Source organism: Carassius auratus, chromosome 40 (genome assembly GCF_003368295.1).
Source record: "Carassius auratus strain Wakin chromosome 40, ASM336829v1, whole genome shotgun sequence".
In the NCBI taxonomy this organism is placed as follows: domain Eukaryota; kingdom Metazoa; phylum Chordata; class Actinopteri; order Cypriniformes; family Cyprinidae; genus Carassius; species Carassius auratus.
The window spans coordinates 6406226-6433500 of record NC_039282.1 but is presented as its reverse complement, the minus strand read 5'-3'; the positions used below and the strand labels follow the sequence as shown (position 1 = coordinate 6433500).

General features: G+C 36.8%; 1 protein-coding gene across 1 annotated transcript; it reads left to right on the top strand.

Annotated features, from left to right (window-relative positions):
* The first annotated feature begins 541 nt into the window (after positions 1 to 541).
* On the top strand, positions 542 to 26684 carry timm50 (translocase of inner mitochondrial membrane 50 homolog (S. cerevisiae)). Its single transcript, XM_026226271.1, has 11 exons — positions 542 to 745; positions 1737 to 1896; positions 2540 to 2571; positions 9910 to 9931; positions 17946 to 18004; positions 18099 to 18218; positions 20546 to 20650; positions 21520 to 21618; positions 25446 to 25602; positions 25703 to 25809; positions 25893 to 26684. The coding sequence occupies exons 1-11, from the start codon at positions 542 to 544 to the stop codon at positions 25989 to 25991; spliced, it is 1164 nt and encodes a 387-aa protein (XP_026082056.1). The 3' UTR covers positions 25992 to 26684.
* The last annotated feature ends 591 nt before the right edge of the window (positions 26685 to 27275 follow it).

The window sequence follows — 27275 nt, the reverse complement described above, 5'->3', positions numbered from 1 at the left end:
ATAACAGGCTTTTTAACCGTTACATACCCAGACTCTCAGTCAATTTAACCACTTATTTTTTAAATGCTGTACATATCTTCGTGTTTTACTCAATATTTTATAGATATTATTTTTTATTTAATAGATATTCAATAATGTATTTATTTTTTCTTTTGTGTATTCCTACAAAACAAGCAAAATAATAATAAAATTTCTAAAGTATCAAGACTTTTATTTTGAAATGTGTACCAATATCACAGTGAATGTTCTAGATTTAATAAGATGCCATCCTTGTATTATTTTGTATACGGTAGTCATTATACACGATATGCTTTTATTAAGAAACCAAGTATTGGATTTAACTATGATATTTGTAGTTAAAATATTTGGAACTTTTAACAGCCTTTTAAGCTGACAGTGACGACATTCCAAGACCAGCCTCCGCGCTGCAGTTCATAGATCCGATTGGCTCTCTCTGCCTGCCAATCACAATAGACGTAACCAATCGAAATCGTTTGTCCTTTCCACTCGTGCTCCGTGTACTAGCTGCATCATATTCAAGATGTCGGCGGTGTCTGTGTATCCCATGTGTGTGCGGGCGAGCCGGGGCCTCCTCAGACTGAGGCAGGGGACCAGCGGCTCCACGGCCCCTGCTGCGTTGGATGTTGTCAGGTCTCTCTCCACTGACACATCTAGTAGCAGTGGCACAGGAGGACTGGCCCAGGCAATTCTGCAAGAAAGGCTTCAGCAGCAGCAGAAAAGCCAGGTGAGAGCTATGACCGCCTGACATTCACACATGACAGGGTGTTAGACAGCCAGTTATCGTGTTATAGACAAATATTTACATTCTTACATGTCATTACTTAGGCATTGACTATGTTGATGAATAAAAAAAAGAGCAAATTGTCAAATGGTTCGTTCTGGTTAGTGAAGTTTGACAGGTAGTGGTTTGAATGAAGACAGACAGGCAGTCTGTGTTATGTATGACAGCAATAACATTGATTATAGTTTTCTCACATCATCAGTGCGTTATATAACATTTATTCTTGAATATCTAGCATTATAAATGGTTGAAAAGGACAAATCGGATTTACAAATGATAATTATATATAGAGATTCTGAGTTTATGTAAAGCTTGCCATTTAAAATAATAGTCAGAAACATTTATGACTAAATAAATTATTAATTAATTATTGAATAGAACAGTTTATTTATGCTTTAGACATTATATTTGTAAGAAATCTAAAAGGTATACGTGTTTTATCATATTTGATACATCAGGCTTTTGTGTTTGTCATGTTGATAATTTAGAGGCCTTCAGAATTCATGTTTCAAATATGATGCATGCTTTATAGGGTTAAACTGATTTATTTTTAATAATGCAAATAATAATAATGATGCAACAAAAATGCAACATTTCAAGTGAGAGTGGTTTTAATGTATTTTTTTCTATGACCTTCACATTGGAGCTGTGTAATGAAAGGTCAGGGCTCACTTTTGACCGTTGAATGCAGAGAAGGGCTGAAGGATGAATGTCTGTAAAAGGATAATGGGACAGCTCCAAAGAACATTAAAAATAAAGGAATTGGTGCATATTAACAGAAATAAATATTCAAACTTGCTGCTGTGTAGCATTCCAAGTGTAAGATTTGGGACACTTGTTGAGAAACAATTGGCTTAAAACTCGTGGTTTTTCAGTTAATGCTCATGATCCCAGACAGCTGTAAACTAGGATGCTTTTGACACTTCATTCACAGGACCAACCTCCTCCTGACGGAGAAGACTCTGATCACAAGAAAAATGAACAGGGTGAAGAAAAGAAACAGAAAGAGAACACGGCATATGCTAAGAAGATGGTCCTTCGGTTAGCAGGAATTATGGGTCTTGGAGGCACAGTCGGCATCATGTACATATTCGGTGAGTTTGCCTGGTGCTATCTTTCACTTAGGGCTGGGCACCAGTGCATTGGGATGTTATACGTTTGAAGGTTTTCTTTGAACATTGTTGGATTATTTGAAACTTTTGTGACTGGCGTCGTGTTTGGATTATACAAAACATATATTTAACTGGCATTGTTCGATTACACTTTGGATTGTTCTGAATTATGAGGGTTTTTGGATGTCAATTGTTACTGTATTTTGTATAAAAAAATTCTACTCTGCTAAAAAAAAAATGTAATACTCTTTGTAGGATTACGTTGTGGTAATGGTAAATATTTATTAACTTTCTTATTTTCATATCATTTATTTATATTAATTTATGTGGTTTTATGTATAACCAACAATTTAACATGTTTTTGCATTTCAATTCAAACTATTTCACTTAAAAACTGTCTTTATTTAGATAAAATAATTAATTGATATTTATTTAAAAATGTATGTGTAAAATATTGACGTGTTTATGAGTTGCAATATTTTCAATTAAAGACGAATATGTGTAAAAAAAATAATAAAAAAAGCTAAGATAAGCTAAGATAAGCTTGTAACATCTATTAGATATTTTATATTTCATTTAATGTTTGAAATCATGACAAATGTTCTGCTTTGTTTCTGGTCTCTAGGTAGTAATTCTGTGGATGAACAAGGAAATAAGGTAAGCATGAACTTTCACAAAATCAGGTTTTAAGACTTAATAGTTTAACACTTAAATGTTTTGAAATGACCAATACATATTCTAATGAGCTATGCATTTCATCATCTATCAAGAAAGAAAGAGAAATTAGCTGAATAGATTTAGTAAGCAGTCTAAAAGTATATTAATGGTGATGGTTTATACCATAACGCTTCCCAGCTGTTGGTCTTTTCCCTCCATTTTTTCTAAAATGGTATTTTTAACACGCTCTAAGCCGCACTATTTCCTATGGCACACTTTCTCACCTGCACTTCCCCATCAGGCTCTTTTACCTGGCACAGTTCATTCAGGTGTCCGTGTGAATATTTTCACTCTGTAGGGCATACTTCTCAAAGTGCTGTGAATTTCCTTTCTTTAGCATGCAGATTTCTAGCACCTCTCGAGGTGGCCCACTTCAAACAACTCTCTTTCCAAAGACAGTCTCACAGGAAGCTGGAGTGAAATGTGCTTTGATTGTTGGTGCTGCGTTTTGTACCTCTCTTTTCTATGCGACAGACCTGTGCTACTTTAACCGTAGCTAGACCATGATGTTGTGACCAGAACCAACATTTAGTTTTAAATGTCTAAATAGTGAAGTAGTATTATATATTATATCAATTCATAATGAATTAGTATTATATATTGTTATTTATCACAATGTCTTCATCCAAAAAAGAAAATTCTGTCATGATTTTTTCACTTACCTTTCCAAACCCGTATCTTTTTAAGCTGTTAAAGGCCTTGGAGCTTGTAAATGAGCATTTAATCTTGTTTGAAAGCTCAAAATAGCAAGGTTGTGTAATGTTTCTGGAAGCCACCCACCTTTAAAGAGGCACACTTCACAAGTAGATGCCAGATGCACCTAGTCTGGAGGCATGTGCCAGAGGTGTGAATTTAAGAAGGTGGTCACTTTAGAGAGCGCACCTCCACCTTTGTTGTGTTACCTGCTGAAGTTCGAGCTCACTTGTAAGGGCACACTTCACAGGTCAGTGTGATCTCACTGGAGTTCAGAGGGCCGTTGGTGTCTGATCACACACCTCATCCAATATATTGGTTGGGTTTCACTGATCTCAGCACTTGTGATCTTTTTGTGACCTGTACTGTAAATTTTACCTTTATCTAAGGGTCTGGCTTTATGATCAGTCTGACATGTTTTTTTCTATCTTTCTGGAAATGATTAATGGAGAATGTGAGTAAACCTTTATAGCATAAACAGTTGTACATTTATATACATACCATTCAAACGTTTGTGATCGGAAAGATCGAAAAGCTCACCAAAGCAGATCAAAAATACAGTAAAACAGCTTTTTTTTTTTATTAAAATGTTAAGAAATTTTAAAATGTACTTTATTCATGTGTGGGTAAAGCTGAATTTTCAGCAGCCAAGAAAACTGTTGTGCTGCTTTATATTTTTGTGTAAATATATATTTAGTTTTTCAGGAATATTTGATAAATAAAAAGTTAAAAAATAATAATTATAAAAAAAAAAGAAATCTTTTGAGACATTATAAGTGTCACTTTTGATGAATGTTAGTATATTAATGCATCCTTATTTAATAAAAGTATTAATTTGAACCTGTTAACTGTCACCCGTCCGCTCTGTGGGACGCCTACATTTACTTCACTATATTACAATTAAATCTAATCTAATCTTGACAAACTATATATCGTTGGAAAGGTCTAAGACTCCCAAATATATATTTTATCAATGTTTTTTGTTAAAAAATATGTAGGAAAAGTAATAGATTAATTTATGACAAGCGTGCACCCTCAAAAATCTACATTATAACAGGAATTTTGACCTTTGTTGAAAAAACAAGACAACTTTGTTGCCTTTTTCTCTATCACATTTTAGAAATCATGAGAAATTATATAACTGAAAACTTAAAATCTCAAAATTCATCCTTTAAAACTAATTTTAAAATCAGACATTGCATGACCATGTAAATGGTACATCAATATCATGTTACAAAATGTTTTCATTCATGAATAATACAAATTTAAGTTTGGATCGTGCACTACAAAGTCATTGTTCAAAAATATGAGTGACTGTTAAGGGGTTTTAAGAAAATTAAATAAAAAAAATTACTCCGAACTGTGGTTTATTACTATGTGTTTTTATATATAATTATATGCCTCAGTCTCTGTCATAAAGATATGTTAGCTCTTATTTACACCTGTTAATGGACTGCAAAATTGTTGTGGATAGACAAATTATGAGCAACATTACATTAACCTAAATTTAGTGCTGAGATTATTTAAATAAGATTAAATTAGTTAACATTATTTTAATGCACTGGGTATCATGTTTACCCAGTTCAACTAGTAATGAACATCTTTTTTGACAGCATTTATTAGGTTAATTTCAGTTACTATTATTCATACTGCATATACCATTGTTCAGTTGTAAATTCATGTTTGTTTTTTCAGATGTAACCTTTCTTAATGAACCATTATGTTTTTATTACCTTGGATTGAGCTAGTTCTACATACAGTACACCGCGGGTCCCCTTACATGGAAGTCTCCACCATGTTTGTACAGTAGCCCTGAACGGACAAACTGCTCTACAGAGCGCGTTTCAACACTTTGTTGTTTTTGCGAATAAATCAATGAAGATGAACAAGTACATTACACAATGATGAACAAGTACATTACACAATGATGAACAAGTACATTAAGATTCACAATAACATTGATTTATTGAATAATTAAGTAAACATAATTCCTTGATTTACCTTTAAGAAATCTCATGTTTCTCTGCTGTCTTTACCTATGACACCTTTACCTGTGTCAGCCACCGTAGTTTCTCTAAAGGGAGGGGTGAGCGGGGGACTGAGATGTTGGCTGCAATTCACAACGTCACCGCTAGATGCCTCTAAAATTTACACACTGCAACTTTAAACAAACAGACCAAAAACCTGTTTTATTTACGGTCTTAATTTTAACTCTCATGTAAAGCACATAACTGTTTTTAGTTACCACTCAAAGTAGCTAATAAAATAGTTGACATATGTAAATGCATGCTTGGATGAACAAACCGATATGCAGGTGAAAAAATAAATTAAAATGCTTGTTTAAGTAAATGATAAAATTTACTCTCTTTTAGGGATCTAACGAATAACTGCGAGCCGGTTGATAATATGTGATGATTAAAATCGGTTAAGAAGCAAAACAAATTGCGATTCAGTTATGGGTCAGAGTTTATAGGGAGAACTTACTGTCTTTAGAAAAGTTTAGATGGTATTTTTTCTTTTCATCTTGCCTCTGTATAATGCATATTAGAAGTTCATAACTGCAGCACTGTTTTGTTTACAGCGGAAACCAAGCAAGCGCTTTAAGCGCCACCTGCTGGCAGAGAGTGAATCTGCATCTTATGCAGATATTTTTTATGTATAGTCTTCCTTGCAAAATATTAAAGCAATTTCTCAAATAATTATTCAGTATTGTGAGCTTCTATAAGTACATAAAAATTGGGTTACAAAAGCCCCTTTCACACTGCATGTTGGTCCCGGAAAAATACCGGAGTACCTTCTGTGCGAATTACTGTATGAAAGAGGCTAAAGAGATTGCCAGCTCTGTTAACCATGGAATTTGGACCCGACTGTTAAGGTGTTCATTTTCGGACCTATTTGGTTTAGTGTCGACTGGAAAGACACACTTCTCACAGCATGCTGGGGGATATCACAGGTGTCACCTCATTGCCGTTGTGCTCTATAAACTACACAGCTTTCAGACACTCTCTAAACAGCTGCTAAAGTGTGTGCACGGGAAAACCATCTTGTTTGCTGGGTCCACATCTGCTGGTCTGTTTTCTTTCTCTTATTTCAAAGGGCACACTTTAAAATGTGCATGCGACCGCATTGAAGACCTTTTTATTTATTGTTTGTTCTTTGACTCATGGTGTAAATTGCTTTTGAGCTCATTTTTTTACTGATTTGCTTTGGTGGGGTTTTCTCTAAAGGGGCAGAGTGTGATTTGTGAAAATAAAACAGAAGGGGGAGGGGGGGGGTTGAAACATTTTAATTCATAAAAATAAATCATGAGATCATGAACTTCATCACTGCATTTGCAGGAATTGTAAAATCTTTTTTTTTTATTAACTCATGAAACAGCCTAACGCAATATTTTTACTCTAATAGCTTATCTTTCCCCACATATGTGAACTGTGATCATGCAAAATGAAAAAACATGCAAGAATTAAATCAGTGAAATGAAAAAAAAAAAAAGACAGATGCATTATCTGTGTTAGTCATTTAACGATTGTCCAAAAAGTCGCTAGATTTGTCACTAGTCTCTTTGTTGGAAAAAAGTCGCTAAATCTAGGGACAAAGTCACCAAGTTGGCAACTCCATTGTGCCCAGCGGACCCAGCTTCAACCGTCTCGGAAGTGTTGATAGGCTATTACTCGTGAGGTGTAACCAATCAGATAGCGCCGTGGGCGGGACATTGAGAAAGTCTGCAGAGTGGTGAATACAAGAGAGGCTGCGCAACAGCTATAAGTAACGCATTTTTAAATAAAATTGACTTTAATCAAACCACGGATCCATGATTACTGTTGTGATCCGTCTCGCCACTAGTGTAATAGCACTGATCACTTTGAGGGGTGGATAAATTTATCCCCACACTCAAAAAAATTAATTGTTGAATGAACATGATTTATTCGTAGCACCCATTATGCATCTAATCAAATCAAGTAAACTTGCACTGCTTCGAATAATAATTTAGTTACAAATAACAAGAATGAATCATTTAACATAAGTAAACGTGTTATATTCTTATTAATCAGACATATTTGTATTTTGCAAATCAAACAAGTGGCTAGTTGACTTTTTTGAGTGCACCGGGGATAAAAATAGTTAAGCAGAGGCAGGGGTACATTGACCAGAAAGGGGGAAATCCCACGCATTTCCTCGGAAAGATTGCTTGAGTTCCACACACGTCTGTCACTGGAGACCCTGTAGGCTGCGAATCACTTTGAATGGGCAGACTTCTCAGGCAGTTGAGATTTCGCAAGAGTTGTGAATGGAGTGTGCCAGGCCTTTCAAAGCTGAATCACGCTTATCATGTAAAAGACAACGGCGAGACTTTGCTAATTAGACTTAATGCCAGAAGGTCTTGTCACATTGCCAGACTGTGTTTTGGATTTTGTTCGCACCGCAGTCTTTTAGTTATTGAAAGTTTTCAAAAGAACATTCAACCAGTTCAGCCTGTACCGGTAAAGTGTGGGAAAGCCCGCTGTGAATAGATTGTTTGTCATCTACCACGGTAACACGTTTGACATTAGCACACGTTACTTTGTTTCTATGTTTACAAAACAAGTGGTTGGCTGTTGTAATTTCCAGTGGGCAGTAACAGATTGTATGCTAAAGTTTAGCTCAAGGACTATTTTGAAAACCGAAACCTTCATCGAAGCCATAACCTTCAAACAGACTGTTTATCCAGCATTTGTCATGTGAACTAAACCTTTTTAATAATGTGCTATAGGTACAAGTGACTTAAAGGACACACGTAACACAGGTGTCTACACTTCTTTGATTTAATGACCCTTTTGGCTCGCCTGCCTTTTGGACAAGTGATCTAACTGGGCATACTTCACATGTAGTTAAGACCTTGTTGGAGATATGATGGAGTGTGCCAGGCTTTAAGGTGCCTTTTTTTACAACCAATGTTCTTAATTGAAGGGCACTTAAGAGAGGTGAAAGCGTGAGACCAAAGGCTGAATCCTCTTCTCATAGAACAGCATTGAATCTTTTTTTGTGGACCACAATGGCTGTATGCTATGCTATTTAAATAACTGTTCAAATCTGTGCAGTCGATAGATAGATAGATAGATAGATAGATAGATAGATAGATAGATAGATAGATAGATAGATAGATAGATAGATAGATAGATAGATATGAAAAACAACGTGCATTCTGCAGGTTACAGAAGTGGTTGTTGATTCGCTTGTAATATAAATAACTTAGTCATAGCGAATTAATAAAATATTTTTGCGTGCATCCTCATTTGATAGAAGCACACTTGCATACACCATGTAGTTTATCCATTATTTTTATATGGCTTTATTAATATAAACAATAACTTCTTGTTTTATTTGTCGTCATTATGTCTTTGCAAGCAATGACTGAAACATAAAGTGATAGTTCAGCCCAAAATGTAAACTCTAAACTCCTTTACTCATCCTCATTTCACTCCAAACCTGATTGAATTTCTTTCTTCTGTGGGACACTTTACAACATTTACAGGAACCAAATAGTTCTGGTAACCATTGATTTAACGTGCATGGAGGAAAAAAAAACAAACAAATACACAGACATTTCTCAAATTTCCTTTTCAGAGAAGAAAGTTTCGTAGAAGAAAGTCAAAGACATTTGGAATGTAGTTCTTCATTTTGAACTTGTTCTTAATTAAATTTATTTAGACTTTCTGTTTTCACATTTATAATTGTGAAAACATTTATTTATAAACATTCATAACTGAGCGAGGTTTGCATGTGGTGAACCAGAAAATTGAGGCTTGAGTCTGAGTTTTTCCCCTTCAGCCCAAAAAAAGCACTTAGCCCTTTGTTTCTGAACGCTGAACTGCACTGTGTGCAGTTTTGTCCAGTGGAGGGCGTCAGAGCTGTTCCTGCACAATTATTGAACGCATTAGGAGAATGACAGAGTTAGAAACAGCCCCTTTGCCCACCTTGTACTGTGAACCATTCTCAGCAGGCAGCATGTGGTGGTCCTAGACCCCAAGAGGATGGGGTCCTGTCATGAATTACTCACCCTCATGTTGTTCCAAACCCATAACACCTTTGTTCGTCTTCCTAACATAAATAAATACATTAAAACATTTAATCTCTGACAGTAATATGCCAAAAGGTGTTTTAACTGTGACTGGTGTGCCATTTTCAGTTATAGATCTGTGGTCCTGTGGAGCAGGGTTACTATAGCTAACTAAACTAAAACTTAAACGAAAACCATTTTTAGCTAGCTGCCAAAGCCACATTTCTCATTTTCATTTAGTTTAATGTGATGCACTACAACTAAAACTAAAATATAAATTATTTTTTAATATAAAAAACATAGACACAGAAAAGAAGCAAAATAACAAAAATGCAAAGCAAGATTACTGCAATGTTATTAAATAACCTGTCATTAGAAGAAAAAAAAAATTTAAAAACTTTTTATTACTTTTTTGTTGTTGTCGTTGTAGTATTTCTAGTTTGTTTGCAGGAACTCTCCTCATACCCACATGTGATGACTTGATGTGCCAGTGTGCATTGAAAACATGTTTACTTGTATCTCACCTCTCTTCTTCTTTTTTTTTTCAGATTCCAGATGAGTTTGATAATGGTAAGTCCTCCCCTCATCTGAACGCATGTAAGGCCCTGAGGCAGTTTTGAAATGATCTGAAATTTAATGCGCTTAATATTTTCACGCTGTATTAAAAGGTAACTGTAACTGTAATAAGCTTTGCTGAGGGTTTGTCTTGGTGGGAATTGTATTCCTACATACAGATGTTCATCTAATTGATAAGACAGCTTAGTTTCACTTTAAGTGGGTTTAAAGGCACTGAATGCATAGCTCAAATCTCAGGAGGAAGTTGACATGACAAAAATAGAGAACTCCATTATTTGTAGACCTTCAGTCTACAAGTGTGAAATGCTGTCATTCCCGACCTTTTGAATGCAGAGTATTGTTCACCCCTCATATGGCCCTTTTTAGCAGATGAGGACCCTTTTGGCCTGCATGTTGTGTGTTTGTTCATCTGTCAGGTTAGCATGGCACATGATGGATGTCTGGTGGCATGCAGCACCTTTTACCAAGTGCCAGTGGGTGTCGCCCACTTCACAACCAAATCATGGTTCAATGATTCATGGGACTGAGCCCCCGCTCATGGCCCCTACAAGCATCAGGCTATCACATACCCGGATCGCCCTTTAACCAGTGGCATGTAGCACATGTGCAAGTTCGTATTGGCAGTTGTTTCATTGCTTTCATTCACGCTACATTGACTCTTAATTGTGGGTTGTTGAAGTATGAGGCTTGTGCCTCTTTTTTCAGGTTTAAAGGGATAGTTCACACAAAAATGGAAAATCAGTCTCTATTTAATAACCACTATGTTGTTCCAGACCAGTATTTCCAGCCTTTGTTTTTACATGTGAAACACACATTGTGAATTTCAATTTAACACGTACATTTTTTTTTTTTTTTTTTTTTTAAATGTAATATTTTTGGGGGACTTTGAAACTCTGTCCTGTTTCACTTAATTGACTACCTTTAAAAAGCTTGTGGTCAGGAAGTTTTTTTATTTTTTATTATTGTTTTACTGACATTTATTTAAAAAATTTGGCAAAATATTAATGCAAATAAAAATAAAGAAACTATTAGTAAAATCGCTTCGGTTTTATAAAGATTTTATGTTTTTATTTGTACAGATATGCCATCTTCAGAGCATTGCCTTTAATATAATAAAGGTAGAGACTAGGGGTGGGCAATATGGAAAAAAATATATAACTGTAGAATGGCAGATATTAAGGCCAAAGAGTGTGAAGATAAAAATCTTATTAAAAAAAAGATAAGAATGACAAAGATACAAATTACTGCTACACATCATATACAAATAAAACAAATTTATTTTCAGGTACAATAGGTGTATTTAGTAGGAGCGTTCAAGAAATTGAATGAACAAATATAAAAATAAAACACTATATAAACTGTTTCCTAAAGCAACTGTATTGAATTTCTACAGTCAAGAGCAGTGAGTGATTTTTCTTTTTTTGTTGTTTTATTAATGTTAAAGGAATAGTTCACCCCCAAAAAAACAAAAAAAAAAATTATTTAATAAAATTATTTCACTCAAAAGTGGTTTTAAACCTGAATGAGTTTCTATCTTCTTCTGAACATAAATGCTATTTGGAGGAATGTGGAAAACCAAACAGTTGCTCATCCACGGTGTCTTCCATAGTATGTTTTGCTACCAAATTCAGTGTGGACCAGCAACTGTTTGGTTGCCATCATTCTTCAAAATATCTCCTTTAGTGTTCAACACAAAAAAAATAACAAATAAAATACAGGTTTGGGACAACGTGAGTACATAATAATGAGAGAAATTAAATTTTAGGGTGATCTATCCCTTGACAGTAATGACAGCAGGCTGCATGTTTAATAGGCCTACTGTCCCTTTAAGACCTGCATGCATCTAATATACAGACACGTATACATATTTATCTCAGCTGTTTACTTTAATTTATACAAAACCAACTGAGTGTACATGTAAACCTTGTGTGTTTTGACAGTATTATTGCAAAAGATAACTTAGTTCATTAATCAGGCACTGTTTGACAGGTTTTAGTGTGCACGCTTTGGTTGTATGCAGCACTCAGAAAAAGCACAGGTTAGACCAGCGCGCAAAGGAAACATTTAAAAGCACATGCAAATAATGAGAGAGTAACTCTAGCGCTGAGCTAACACTGCTGTGAATGCATGTGGTGTTGTACAGTATATGACGGCGGCACCAGAACTGCAGCTGTAGCACAATACTACGACATTTCTTCAAAAGCAGATCGTGGAGACATTTTTATCGTCAATGATAAAAAAAAATTGTCATAACCCACACCCATAGTAGAGACGCCACTTAAAGTACACATGAAATCAAAATTGACTATATTTACTTTGTTCGCCTACATTGATCGTTTTGTGCTGAACAATTCATCCATGCGAGTCAATCCACACAAAAAAAAATTTGGCTTCATAATCTTTAATCAAAATCTGAAAATGCCCCTCCCCTCTGCATTGGAGGACCTTCACTGATGACGTAGGCTTGAGGAATTGGGTGTCTGCTTAATCCGTAACCACGCCCCTCCAACTGACAGTAGACAGGCTGCCTGTGTGTTCGCGAGCATTGATAGCGCGTGAAAGGAGAAATGGCGAGGAGGTGCATTTTTGGTTGTGGAACTCACGGAACTCTTTTCCCTTTCCCTAAAATTCCCTCGTTACGGTCCAGATGGATCGATTTTATTACATTTCGAGGAAGGAGGGATAACAGAGTGTTCACAATCACGGATGTGCTCGAAGCACTTCACGTGCGAATACTTCAAAATTTGGACCGAACACGAAATGGGGTTTGTGAGATATCTGTCATTAACAGATAACGCTGTCCCGTCAGTGTACACCGTTGGTACCTCACAAAGTTAGACGACGGTGAGTTCAAATTAACCATGTCTTATGCAACTGAACACACCTACTTATCTAGATCCAATCAGGTGCTAGTTGGAAAATAAGCCACGCCCACTATTTTTCATCATTTATTATTCCGTTTCTCTCGGAAATACGTCACAACACTGGAGAAAAGCCGTTTGCCACTTCCGTTTCACGGGGACTTTAAAAGTGGTAAACACAGACCGCTTGCGCTTTTTATTCACTGTTGATGTCAATGGAGATAGCAGGCTGCTTTTTCTTCCTCTACGTGATCGCACAGCACACACTTGTCATAATTATGTAATTAATTCCACACATTCCCTGAAGTGTCCTTCCCCCACCCCAACCTCGATTTATTACCTCTGAGCCCAGAGTGCTGCTGTCCAACACTAATGCTCTTATAGCTTTTAATGCTATAACGAGGGGCAATGATTACTTTAGGGACCGAGGTGAAACACCTACTCCCTCAAGGGAGTGGAGAAGAGGGTTTTCTGCCTCCTGGACCCATGCTAACCCTCCCTAACACAGCAGAAGGCCAGCGTGGGGATGAAGAGCGGACCCTTGATAGGCGCCATCCTCAGGGAGAGGGGACAAGGCAAACCGGTGTGCCTCAAAAAAACCTTTTCTGCCTTGCCAAGTGACGGCATTCAATGGAAGACGTTAGTATACACATCCTGGGCCAACCCGCCCTCTATCAAAACCTGCATCTCTTAATTTGTACGAGATGGCAGCTGGCCAGTGGTATAATTTATGGAGTCACAAAACTGTTGTTTTAATTAGATCGGGTCACTGAAACAACAAAGAATAGTTCTTTATGTCTGTTTGTTTAAAAACTTGGAAAACACATGGTTTCGTACTTGTGTTACTGGTATGTGGAGTGAAATTCAAGGACTGGTTTACCAATCACCTGGGTCTAATTTCTGAAATGACAAGTGTAGTCTTGTTTGCAGTGGTAACGCGTGGATGCAAATGTGTCAGAAGGAGGGGTTGTTTTTTTAGCTTGGGCTTAAACACACAGAGATTTCATCACCAACTGATAGAAACAACATATAACAACAATAATCAGGAAATAAAAAGAGGAGGGTTTGTGTAATGCTCAGGTGTGAAAGCTCACTTTCTTTTAAGGCATTATGCTTATTGTTATCTCTAATAAACCCTTTTTAGTCTGCCAGGAATTTATCTCAGAAACCTGAAAATTCAGAGAAAAGAAATTAAAAAAGTATATAATCTTACAGCCCATTCACATCTGTAACAATAACTATATTAGCGTCCAGACCAATAGTTGATAACTTTCGGTTTATTATAAGAGTGTGCTGTGGTTTTGTCATCAGGCAAGTTCTTAAAACTCTCAAATTCTGATTGGCTGTCGATGATTTTATCAGTAATCAGCTGTAAAAAAAAATAAATAAATAAATAAATAAATCATTCTGAAATAGTTTTTATTAAACTTTATTGTTCCTCCGTGTCAAAATCATTATAATTGCGAAGGGGACTCTGCTATTCCTATATAATTAGAATAATTATTAAAACTTATGGTAAACAAGGCTGCATTTATTTGTTCAGAAATGCAGTAAAAATAGTAATACTGTGAAATATTAAAATTTAAAATAACTATTTTTTCGGTTGAATATATGTTAAAATGTAGTTTATTCCTCTGATAGCAAAGCTGAATTATCAGCAGTCATTACTCAAGTCTTCAGTGTCACATGCTTCTTCAGAAACCATTGTAATGTGTTATTTCTTGTTATCAACTTTGTGCTGTTCAATATTTTGAGGAAAATGTGGAAATTGTGTAAATCTTCAAGGGAAAAAAATGTATCTTATTGTAAAGATTTCCATTTCAAATCTTTAACATTAGAAATGTGATTACGGTTACTTTTGATCAATTTAATGCATCTTTGTTTAACAAATGTACTAGTATCAGTTTCTTAAATCATTTTGTGTGCTCAACCAAATTTTTTTTCTTTAAGCATTTACTGAATTTATATTTGAAGAGTGGTCTAATACACACAGTATATGGGTGTTTACACATTTATGGAATGCTTTAAAGATATATTGGTCAGCCACTAATTATATCATTTTGGAGAAAAGCACAGAATTCAAGCAACATAATTAGACTGTAGAGTTGTCCTGGTTATAGGGAGTAACAGATTAGTGGGTCAGATTTGTGATTTCATCCTCAAGCAAAAAACGCCTCCAATACTCAAAGAAAACAAACAGTGAGCTGAAAATGACCCAGGAAAACACGAGCAGGGGCCTGGTACGCTATCCATGGGACCGTTAGATCCCCATGTGACAACAACAAAAAAGAGGTTGCAAATAAAGACCACTTTTCACAGCTGGAGAAAGGAGCAATTGACAGGGAGGAAAAAAGCAAGAGGCTCCCAAAGAAAGGGATGGAATAAAGGCAATTGAGTAATGGCCCTTGGCAAACTAGCGAAGCATATGCTAACCCAGTGCAGGATTAAAGGGGGCCTTTGTTGTATCCAGAGGCCTAGCCATCGATCTTCCTGTCCCTACCACCTTGCCTGAGACTCAATGGACATCCCTCCAGAAAGCCACAGGCCCTCTGTGAAGCAACAATGGGACTCCTCGCGTTTACACTGACAAACAATGTTAGCACAAGAGACTCTTCAAAGCGCACCCAGTTGTTTTGCACTTTTCCAGTGTCGCCTTGAATCAGTCTTGGTAACGGTTCTAGCAACTGTTCATCCCCAGGTATTGATCTTTGCCGAGTGGAGAAGGAAGGACTTATGCCGGGACAGATGTGCCAGTTTGGATGGAGTTAAACAGATGACTAAGATCGATGTGAAGAGGATAAACTTTCTCTGAACACTTCTTTGGATATCATACAGAAAATAAAAGAAATGGTTACCCTACAATACCATTTAAAGACTAATCCTGAAAAAACAAAAGTGTATCAGCATAACCGTTTTCAACATTGATAATCATAAAAAAGTGTGAAAACAAACCAACTGTCATTATTAACTCACCCTTATGTTGTTCAAAAAGCATGTACTTTTAGTTTTTTTTCTTCCAAAAAGAGATTTTCCAGCTCCCAATTATGGTATGTCACAAAACACCATAAGTCCATATAAGTCTTCTAAAGATATATATTTGCTTTGTACAAACCGGATTCCAAAAAAGTTGGAACACTGTACAGATTGTGAGTAAAAAAGGAATTTAATAATTTACAAATCTCATAAACTTATAATTTATTTGAAATAGAATATAGATAACATATCAAAATGTTGAAAGTGATATATTTTTAAATGTCATGCTAAATATTGGCTCATTTTGGATTTCATAAGAGCTACACATTCCAAAAAAGTTGGGACAGGTAGCAATAAGAAGCCGGAAAAGTTAAATGTACATATGGAACAGCTGGAGGACCAATTTGTAACTTATTAGGTCAATTGGCACCATGATTGGGTATAAAAAGAGCCTCTCAGAGTGGCAGTGTCTCTAAGAAGTCAAGATGGGCAGAGGATCACCAATTCCCCCAATGCTGCAGTGAAAAATAGTGGAACAATGAAGGAGTTTCTCAGAGAAGGGTTTGAAGTTATCATCATCTACAGTGCATAATATCATCAAAAAGATTCAGAGAATCTGGAACAATTTCTGTGCATAAGGGTCAAGGCCGGAAAACCATCCTGGATGCCCGTGATCTTCGGGCCCTTAGACAGCACTGCATCACATACAGGAATGCTACTGTAATGGAAATCACAACATGGGCTCAGGAATACTTTCAGAAAACATTGTCGGTGAACACAATCCACCGTGCCATTCGCCGTTGCTGGCTAAAGGTCTATTGGTCAAAAAAGAAGCCATATCTAAACATGATCCAGAAGCGCAGACGTTTTCTCTGGGCCAAGGCTCATTTAAAATGGACTGTGGCAAAGTGGAAAACTGTTCTGTGGTCAGACGTATCAAAATTTGAAGTTCTTTTTGGAAAAACTGGGACACCATGTCATCCGGACTAAAGAGGACAAGGACAACCCAAGTTGTTATCAGCGCTCAGTTCAGAAGCCTACATCTCTGATGGTATGGGGTTGCATGACTGCATGTGTCATGCGCAGCTTTCACATCTGGAAAGGCACCATCAATGCTGAAGGGTATATCCAAGTTATAGAACAACATATGCTCCCATCCAGACGTCGTCTCTTTCAGGGAAGACCTTGTATTTTCCAACATGACAATGCCGACCACATACGCACACTATTTTATTCTGAATAAAATATAGAAAATTTGAAATTTCCACATCATTGCATTCTTTTTTTTTATTCACAATTTGTACAGTGTCCCAACTTTTTGGGAATCGGGTTTGTATACATTAAGTCATTTTATTGTTTTTCATTTGAGGGGAAAAACTGCTTGAGGGTTCTTGAAGATCTTTCTTTGTCTTTGTAGCAAAATATTGGTGAGGAAGTGACAACATTTAGGGAGAACTATTTATTGTTCAACAAGTGTTTGGTCTGACACAGCTTCAATTCATTACTTGAAACAAATGAGTTGCTGATACCATATATGTGTCACCTACTAACACCACCACTGTCTCTCTTCAGTATGAGTTTACTGACGGGACGTCAATCTCATCTCACTCATTAGTCTCAAGGGAAAGCTTTTTCCATTTGGAGGCTGCCAAACACGCACATACTCCCTCATAGAGCACAAAAACTCCCCCTCCGAACTAATCAAATGGGAGAAAAGGAGGGAAAGGACTCAAGCTGCCAGAGGAGAGGGTGTTTAAGCAGTTTATACTGTCCCTCCCCCAGTGTCTCCCAATCAACATGCTTCCTCTTGCCCTGATGTTGTTGATGGGGCCTGTTGGCGGGCTGGATGCCTTAACAGATGCACAGCGAGCCAGGCAGGAGGCGCGTGGAACCTGTGCTGCCACTTTATCTGTCCTTTCTGCTGCTTGAGGTGGCATATGGCATGTGGTGCCTGGAAAGAGCTGAGGCCATGAAATGGGGCTAATAACTTCAGTTTGAATGATGTGGGGATGTTGTAAATTGTCTTGAAGTGGCCATTATTGTAGGATGTGGTGATGTAGATATTATCAGCAAGTTGTTAAAGGCTTAAAATGACTGTATAGAGTAAGCTGAAGACATCCAAGTAATATTTTATGCATCTGGCTTGACCAGTCTATGATTTCTCTTTTCTCTAGATGTTCCTGTCATCCAGCAGCTCAGAAGAACCTTCAGATATTTCAAAGATTACCGACAGGTTAGAGCATACAGAAAACGTTCCCCATTTATTCATGCATAAGAAAGAACTGAAGATATAAAATAACAATTTTCTCTTACTGTTTCTCTGTTAGATGATCATCGAGCCCACAAGCCCAAAGCTTCTCCCAGACCCTCTGAGAGAACCCTACTACCAGCCTCCATACACTCTCGTGCTGGAGCTCACCGATGTCCTCCTCCATCCAGAGTGGTCGGTAGGTGTCAGCTCAACCAAAATAACCGATCACGAGAGCACCTGTATTTGAGAACCGAGGAAACCCCAATGCACACTACTGTTCAAAAGTTTCAAAAGGGGTCAGCAAGATATTTTTTTTAGGAAATAATTTTATTTACATGTTTATCAGAACTGACAGTTAAGAAGATTCGTTTTAAATGCCGTATTTATGAACTTCCTATTCATCAAGGAATCCAGGAAAAAGAATGCATCAAGGTTTCCAAAAATAGAAAGTAGCACATCTGCTTTCAACATTAATAATAGAAATTTCTCTTGAGCAGCAAAAAGCATATTAGAATGATTTCTGAAGGATCATGTGACACTGAAGTAATGATGCTGGAACTGCAGCTTTATCACCATATACCTTTACCATTAAAATAGAAAATAATATTTCACATCATTACCGCCGTTTTCTGTCATTTTAAATCAAATAAATACAGCCTTGGTGAGCATAAGATTTTATTGCTTATTCAATTTTTATGGAAATTCAGTGTGAGAAGTACAATTTATATGAGGAAATAAACTCAATGGAAGTAATTTTCCAATTGAATTTTTTTTTTTTATTTCTTGTAATGAAATTACTTTTTGTCATTTCAAAGACCTTTTATCTGGAAAAGGGTTGCATACTGCATGTATTCTAATTATAAAATGCTATTTAATATAGTTTGAAGTGGATCACACCACAGGCCATGTCAACTACCCATCTAAGTGCTGCAGAACATACGGTTCACATTCTCAGACCAATATATAAATAGATCTAACATGATTGGTTAGATTGATTCCCCTGGTCAACTTTTCATGGGCGTTTAGTTCCTAATTACATGCCCTGTGCTGTTCCAAACTAAACCCAGCTGCATCTGCTCTTGTATATTTTGTATATGCACTCTACATGCAGTGCTGTATAATGTGTATGTTTGTACACTCCGATCCAGACTGCAATAAAATGTCTCCATTTGAGCGGTTTGAATTGCTATTAAACAACCCTTAGCTTATCAGTTTATTACGAACTATCCTTATCAATTTCTGTTGATCATATGAGGCCATCTGGAACACTGTTATGGGCCAACCACCTGTCAACTCCCTTACCTGCTCCCTCCGCCTATTTGTTCCCTCCACCTGGCCAGCTGTGAGGGAAGGGCCACACACAGGTGACAGGTGGAGCATAGCCGACCTGTAACCTGACACACCTCAGCAGACTGTTACCGTAGCGCATGGCACAGTGATTTTTGTTGGAGACTGTACTCTTACTTTTTGGTTTTGTCTGACATGTATACCCGGGTCTAGGTGTTCGGTGTCACATAAAAGCCTGGTTAAAGTATCTGTTACTCTAAACTATACAACAGTACATGTTCTGTCTCAAAGTACAGAAGAGTTTGTTGAGTTTGATTGCTTAAATGCAACTTACTTGACATATATTTAAAACAATCAGTTGACGTGAAAAATGGTTCTTTGCTCTGCCTTTATTCTACAGACTGATGACTGCAATAGTCAAGCTCTAGTTTTCCAGTAAATGATCGAGAAAGGCTGTCCAACAGCATGTTTGATTAAAAATGCATTCCAGATGGGACGTCTAAAGATGTTTGAGATTAAATAGCACAGGAAATCTGAAACACCACACATGAGCAAAACACGTCATGGATTGCATAAGAAGACCAGGAGTGGGCTGCTAATGGCAAAAATCTGTTACTTATTATTTCCTTTTTTTTCCTGAATGCGTAAAAATAAATGCAAAAATGCATTACCTTTCGAAAGTTTACAGTCAGAAAGATTTCTTTTGTTTGCAAGGGCTGTATTTATTTGCTAAAAAATACAGGAAAAACAGTAATATTGTGAAATAGTTATTTTTAACTGTAATAATGTTTTCTATTTTAATATAAAAATGTAATTTAGCCAGATTTCCAGCAGCCATTACTTTAGTCTTCAGTGTCAAATGATCCCTCGGACATCATTTGCTGCTCAAGGAACATTTCTTACTATTATATCAATGTTGAAAACAATTTTTTTTCCAGGATTCTTATAGAAGGTTCAGAAGAACAGAATTTATTTGAAATGATAAATGTCTTCACTTCACTTCACTTTTGACCCTTGCTGAATAAAATATATTTCTTTCAAAAAATGCTACTGACCCCAAACTTTTGAACGGTAATGTGTATTTACCTGCAGATTGATCAGTTAAAAACAAAAATAGCAAATATAAAAAATATGAATTACAATAAATATTATAAAAAAATGATCTATTAAAATAATTTGCATGAAATGTGTTTATGCTGTATTTGAATGTTTTCTGGATCTCCTCTGCCCCTCTAGTTGGCCACAGGTTGGCGTTTTAAGAAGAGGCCTGGCATTGACTTCCTGTTTCAGCAACTGGCCCCGCTCTATGAGATAGTCATCTTCACATCAGAGACGGGCATGGTGAGGAGCCACACTGACTATTTAGCACAATAATGCAAGTGCAGAGCGCTTGTTATTTGTTTTTGCATACACAGTTTCAGTTGCAGTTGAAAGGAAACATTTCTTGAACCCTGCTTAGCATTGAACATGCATACAATAGATGCTATTTTGGGTACAGTGGCACACCTAATTGTCTGTTGATCCAACAAACACACATTCTTGTGCTTAAATATAAAGTTTCCTAAAGAATGCCATCAGTGAGACCTTTAGTCTGCTAGTGTTTGTGTGTGTCTGTTGTTGTTTTGTTGGAGTGGCACACTTGTAAAGTCATGCAAATGAGCCTTGTTTTGATTGAACAGCCTTTTGCTGCTGCTGCGGCGGCTTTGTTTTATTCTAATGCATGCAAATGTCAATTCACCATTTTAGCTGTGTAAAAATGTCTTGGTACCATTTGTAATTTATGCTTTTGACAATATTTTAGGCTAAATATGTTATGAGTCATTTTAGATTTTAGTCTTGATTCCACTATATTATGTTTTACTTTACTTAAAGGAATAGTTCGCCCAAATTAAAAATTGTTGAAAATCTACTCAACGCTCAGGCCATCCAAGATGTAGATGAGTTTGTTTCATCATTTTGAGATTTAGAGAAATTTAGCATTACATCCCTTGCTTATCAATGGATGCTGATGTTTTCATCAGCTATTTTGAACTCTCATTCTGACGGTAGCCATTCACTGCAGAGGATCCATTGGTGAGCAAGAGCCTTTTTTTTCCAGATCTGCTTAGAGGAAGAAACAAACTTATTTACGTCTTGGATGACCTAAGGCTGGGTAATGTGCATAAAAGTGATTGCTGAACACATAATATTGTATGTTTGTGTGTGAGCAGACTGCATACCCCCTGATTGACAGTATAGACCCTCAAGGATTTGTGATGTACCGGCTCTTCAGAGATGCCACACGCTACATGGAGGGCCACCATGTTAAGGTAAAAACTTCACAATCTGCTTGTCTTTACATCTGCTTCTTGATATCATGCTTTGTTGATGTGTGTGCAAACTCGCTCTCAGTATTTAAAACACTTCTCTGTTCCTGTAAACTGTGTCCGCCACTTACCCTAAAAACTCAGCTGTCTGGTATTTCACCCCTACATGGTCACGAGTCTTTTGAGATAAGCCATAAGTCGCAGAACACTGAAATATTTCACAGGGCTTATAGATAGGTGCCGCTCATTTAACCAAAATTGTAATGCTTACTTGTACAGATGTTGATAGTTTGGTTTCACCAAATTACAAGTGTTCCGTAGAACTGTGAAGTTTCGAAATGTTCATTCTCATGCTACAATCCTGATTCACAGACGCACCATTCTTAAGTTCCTAATTTCTTACAGATGGCTATGAGTAAAGCTTCTCTATGTGTATGTAATGCAGTATGGTCTGATCTTATTGCTCAAGATAGCCCCCGCCCCATGAACCCCCTCTCCTGATTGACCCGGGCAACATTATGGCACGATGCCCCCTGTGTCTCTTCTGCATGCAGTCCTTCTGTTCACCCATTGATTTCCCCACTGCTATGCCTTATTCTTTTTTTCTTCTTCTTTTCTCAACAGCCCAAGACAATAGTAGTTTCTTTCCCTCCTCTCCTCCTCCTCCTCCTCCCATCTTTCTTCTCAGGCCTCATTAGCTTTCTGCCCCCTCCTTTTTCCTTCGTTAGGCGGTCCGTCATTACCTAAACTTTCTTCTCATTAGGTTTCAAAAGTTTGGAGTTACATTTTTTTTTAAAGAAATTAATACTTTTATTCAACAAGGATGCATCCACTTCTTTTCAATTCTTTTGAACTTTCTATTTCTCAAAAAATAGATTCAATTTAATATTTTTGTAGAAACTGTAGTACAGCTGTTTTCGGTATTTGATAATAATGTGAAATGTTTCTTGAGCACCAAATCTGCATATTAGAATGATTTCTGATCACGTGACACTAAAGACAGGAGAAATTATGACGAATGATGAGAATACAAGGCATCTTTAAAAAAAAAAAAGCATGTTAAAGTACTATTATCGATCTCAATATATTACTTGATATTACTATTAATATTAGCTAAATTTGTAGAACATGTTTGCTAGTAACATATTAGAGCAAACGTCTTTTGATCTCAATTAGTTTTTTTGTGTTTTATAAAATAATTATAATATAAATACATTTTATTTTATGGTGGATAACTGATATTAATGAAAGTATATAGTTTTTTGTCAACATAAAAAAAAAAAAAAAACAGAACTTAAAATTAAAAATCAGCCAAAAATCAAAGTAAATTTACACAGTCTTATAGTGCATAGTATGAAAAATATATATTCATTTTGAGATTTGCTAAAGAATACATTTAACAGCGTTTTTTAATTTAATGTGCTGAATTGAAATGATTTCCAGTTAATACACTCACGCTACTTCATAGCTGCTTCGGATCGTGCGGAAGCAGACATGAGAATATGTGTGTGTATTTGCGCAATAGGTCTTCGCTTGGGTCACATATTTTACCACTGCCTGTCTGGCCTTGTCCACCAGACCCCCATCAGCACTCTCTCTCCATCCACCTTCTGCCAACCCACGTTTATTTCACTCGGCTTCACTCTTCTCTCCCTCCCTCACCTCCCATCTGGCTCTCAGAAGCGGGTGGGGGAAGGAGCAAACAAGTCGGATAAGTGTCTCTTCTAAAGAACTTTGAAAGAAAAACTCATACGCTTAGGGAAAGCAATGAGAAGTGTGAAGAAAACTGGTGCGATGACAAGATTGATACTAAAAGTGAACGCTAGAGCAGCATAATGCGTTTTGGACTAGCATGAACTTGATCGCTTTGAGCGAAGCATGACGGAAAGGTTCCCTGGTGTTTATGTAACATTCACAACTGTGCTCAGTTTCCCAAGATGGCCTTTCTGTGAATCGTTTGGGATAGTTATGACGCCAGTAGATGCTGCTCCCAACCCCCAACACAGAAAGGGGGGCGGGACGGATTTGATTGACAGGTGCGCAGCGTGGCACGTGTTTATAGTTAGCGGCACGCTTCCTCCGGCTCGTGCTCCAATGTTTCACCTGGGAATTGGAGAGACTGTTTGACTCGGCAATATGACACTCTTACGCCCAGCTGGCTTACATGGCTCTGGTCACACACACACATTTAAGATCAAATACACGCTAGCTGCATAAACATACTAATTATCATTAGGTTTCACATTCTGATTGAGATGCCATTTAAGGTCACGTGATGCAATAATTAATAAAAATCGCATAATTTTAAACATGCACGCTCATACACTCAATAACAAATACAGTGAAACACACTCTCATTCCCGGTGGGCGTCCCTCATAGGGAAGGCAGATGTGGGTTATTTATTGTAAATGCTACAGAGTGTGCCACCATCAAGAGGGCTTTCTTTTTGGGGCCCCTCCATCTCTCACACATACAATTTTGCATTTTTTTTTTCTTTCGGTCTCTCTGGGGGATGCTGATGACCTCCGTGAACGAGAGAGTGCAGCGTCCCTGTCCATCTGCTCTGTAGGACACCACTGAGACAGCTGTCCCAGAGAGAGTGTGTGTGTGTGTGTGTGTGTGTGTGTGTGTGTGTGTGTGTGTGTGTGTGTGAGCAAGCAAGCGGGTGAACGCCGGGGCCAATGGGCTGGTGTTAAGTCTTTGCACCCCTCCACAAATGTCTAGGTGTAAATATGGTTTGCATCAGTGTCACAGAAACGTTTGGGGTGTGAGAGGTCACATTTAACCTCAATTTGTATGCATAGCTGTGATAAGTATAGGCAGGAACTTGTTTACTAGCTATTGAAGCAGTAGGCCGAGTGGTGATCTTGCCACGGGTAAAGGGTGTTTTGGAGATTTAACCATAGTAAAATTACTGTACCACACAACCTAGAGTGACTTTTATCATGTTGTTGTTGTTGTTGTTGTTAACATTCGTTTTAATAAGAAAAAAAATTCTGCTATGTTCATCACATATACAGATAGAACAAGTCTAAAAATGTAAAGTAAAATGTAAATTACATTTAAATTTATGCATTTAGCAGATACTTTTATCCAAAGCGACTTACAGTGCATTCAGGCTATCAATTTTTACATATCATGTGTTCCCGGGGAATCGAACCCCCAACCTTGCGCTTGATAACGCAGTGCTCTACCATATGTAATATGATTATAAAGAATTCAAATAAATTAGATATATAATATAATTTGTATGGTTTCATATATATTTATATTTTTATATTCTTAATTGTGTTAGTTTTTATCATTTAAATCATAAAAAAAAAAAATCAGTTTTTCGAGTACATTATCTTTGAAGCATAATTTGATCAACTCCTTTTTGGTTGATTCTTAAGAAAAAAGAAACATCTTAGTTTGTGCTTTGTCTGTTTTTCTTGCCTTGAATAAAGCTGTGGTTTCTGGCATGGTACTAAGTTATAAACAAAAAAACTATATATATATATATATAAATAAACCTCTATAATAATACAAATGATATATTAATTTAATCATGTATATTTTTGTACATTATATTATATATCTAATATTTTAAGAAATTATGTATTAAACCATTGGTTTAGTTTAATTTGATATTTTATTGTAACTTTTTTTTTATTTAGTTTTAGGTTTAAAGGTTTAAATCTGGGATATTTTTACTTGTCAGATCATCTTGTACATTTAAAACTTTTTTTTCTAATCAAGTTTTTTTTTCTTAACCTTGCTGGTAAAAATCTGTATATGGTGCATGTGCTTAAATGATATTCACTAATGACACTAATTGTTTGTCCTGCAGGACGTGTCTTGTTTGAACAGAGACTCCTCTAAAGTCATTGTGGTGGACTGCAAGCGAGAGGCCTTCGGTCTGCAGCCTTTCAATGGTCTGGCACTGCGCAAGTGGGATGGCAACTCAGAAGATCGCACACTCTATGACTTGGCTGCTTTCCTTAAAAGTGAGTGTGCATGTGTGGGAAAGGAGTTCTGGGAAAATGAGAGTTGATGGATTATTGTTCATTTGTACAAATCATTTGACCTCTTGTATATGTTGTGTAGCTATAGCCATCAGCGGAGTGGAGGATGTACGTTCAGTGCTAGAGAACTATGCCCATGAGGAAGACCCCATTGAAGCCTTCAAAAGAAGACAAGCACAGCTTGCACAGGTACTCATGACATTTCTTTTTCCCTGTCAGATGCCATATTTAGTGGTGTTTACTAATACTGCATGAATGTTTCGCACATACAGGAAGAAGAACAGAGACTTTCAGAGCTTGCGCAACAGAAGAAACAGGGATTTTCTTTAGGTACCATCACAAGTCGTTTCTGGTCCCGGAAGCAGCAGTGAGGACTCGTCCTGCTCACACCCACCTGAAACGGTCCCACCTTGACTGTGACCAGCCACTGAGATGAGGCTCATAGTCAATCAGGTGGACAGTATATGTGTTAGGGAGGGAAGAATGGGAGCAGAAAGGCATTTGTGCAAAAAACATTCAGTCAGCTGCACTGAGAAGATGCTACCTTCCAAAAGACGTCCCATTCCTGTGGAAATAACTTTGTGAACAGCATACATGCAGATATGATGCCATAACATGTGATCTTACTGATTTGAAAATGTTTTAGGGTGGTTGGACCAGTTCCTGTCAACTTCTAGACTCCCTTATCTCTGCAAGAACAAAGAACTGCATAGCACCATGTGAACTGAATCACTGATGCTGTTTCCAGCAAGTAGATCCTATGTCAAACCCATAACTGTTGCTGTAGGCAATAGCCTGATATTAGACTACAAAAATGTCTGCTCAACAGACACGGTGCATGACACAAAACCTTGGATTTATGTTCATGCTGCCAGTGAGACTGTCATGGTGATACTGTTGCAGTGTTGAAGAGAACTTATCAAACAACGAGGTCAATTTGGTTATTTTTTCTCTTCATGGTCGAAATGGCCCATCATGTCTGAGGATGTGCTCGTGGAACGTTCTTTGTATTGCTTTTGTTGTGAAACACCCAGAATATCCCCAATAAACAAACTATAACATAATGTGTGTGTAATGTTTTGCCATGGTTTTTATTTTTTTATTTTTCTATGCTTAAAGGTGTCATCCAGAGCAAATCAACTTGAATTATGATGCTTTAAATTATGAACTTGTAGTTGTTTATTATTATTATTATTATTATTAATCATAATTTGTTATATGGCGGAGGATAGTTATAGAAGAAGAAACTGTAGATTAAGTGCAACATGGTAGATTATGGAACCCTGTTTTGCAATTCTAAGGGGGGGGGGATCCATTATGAGATAGAAACTTGCTTTTCTGAGTTTACATCTAGCTGCTCTTTTTTATATTTTACAATTCAGACTTTTTTCTTAGAATTTTGTTATTTATATTTATCTCTTAGTTCTGACTATAATATAGTCTGATGTTTTGCAATTCTGTGAATTTTGAGGAAAAACGGTCTAAATTGTGAAATGTTAATATGTTAACTTGAATTCTTTTTTTTCTTCTTCTTTTTCTTAAAATACTATGCATTTTTAGTTGTATAAATCGTTAATACCAAAGTTTTTTTTTTTGTGTGTGTGTGTGTTTTTGTTTTTTTCACCAGCGCATTATTATGGCCCAGTTGTTTTATG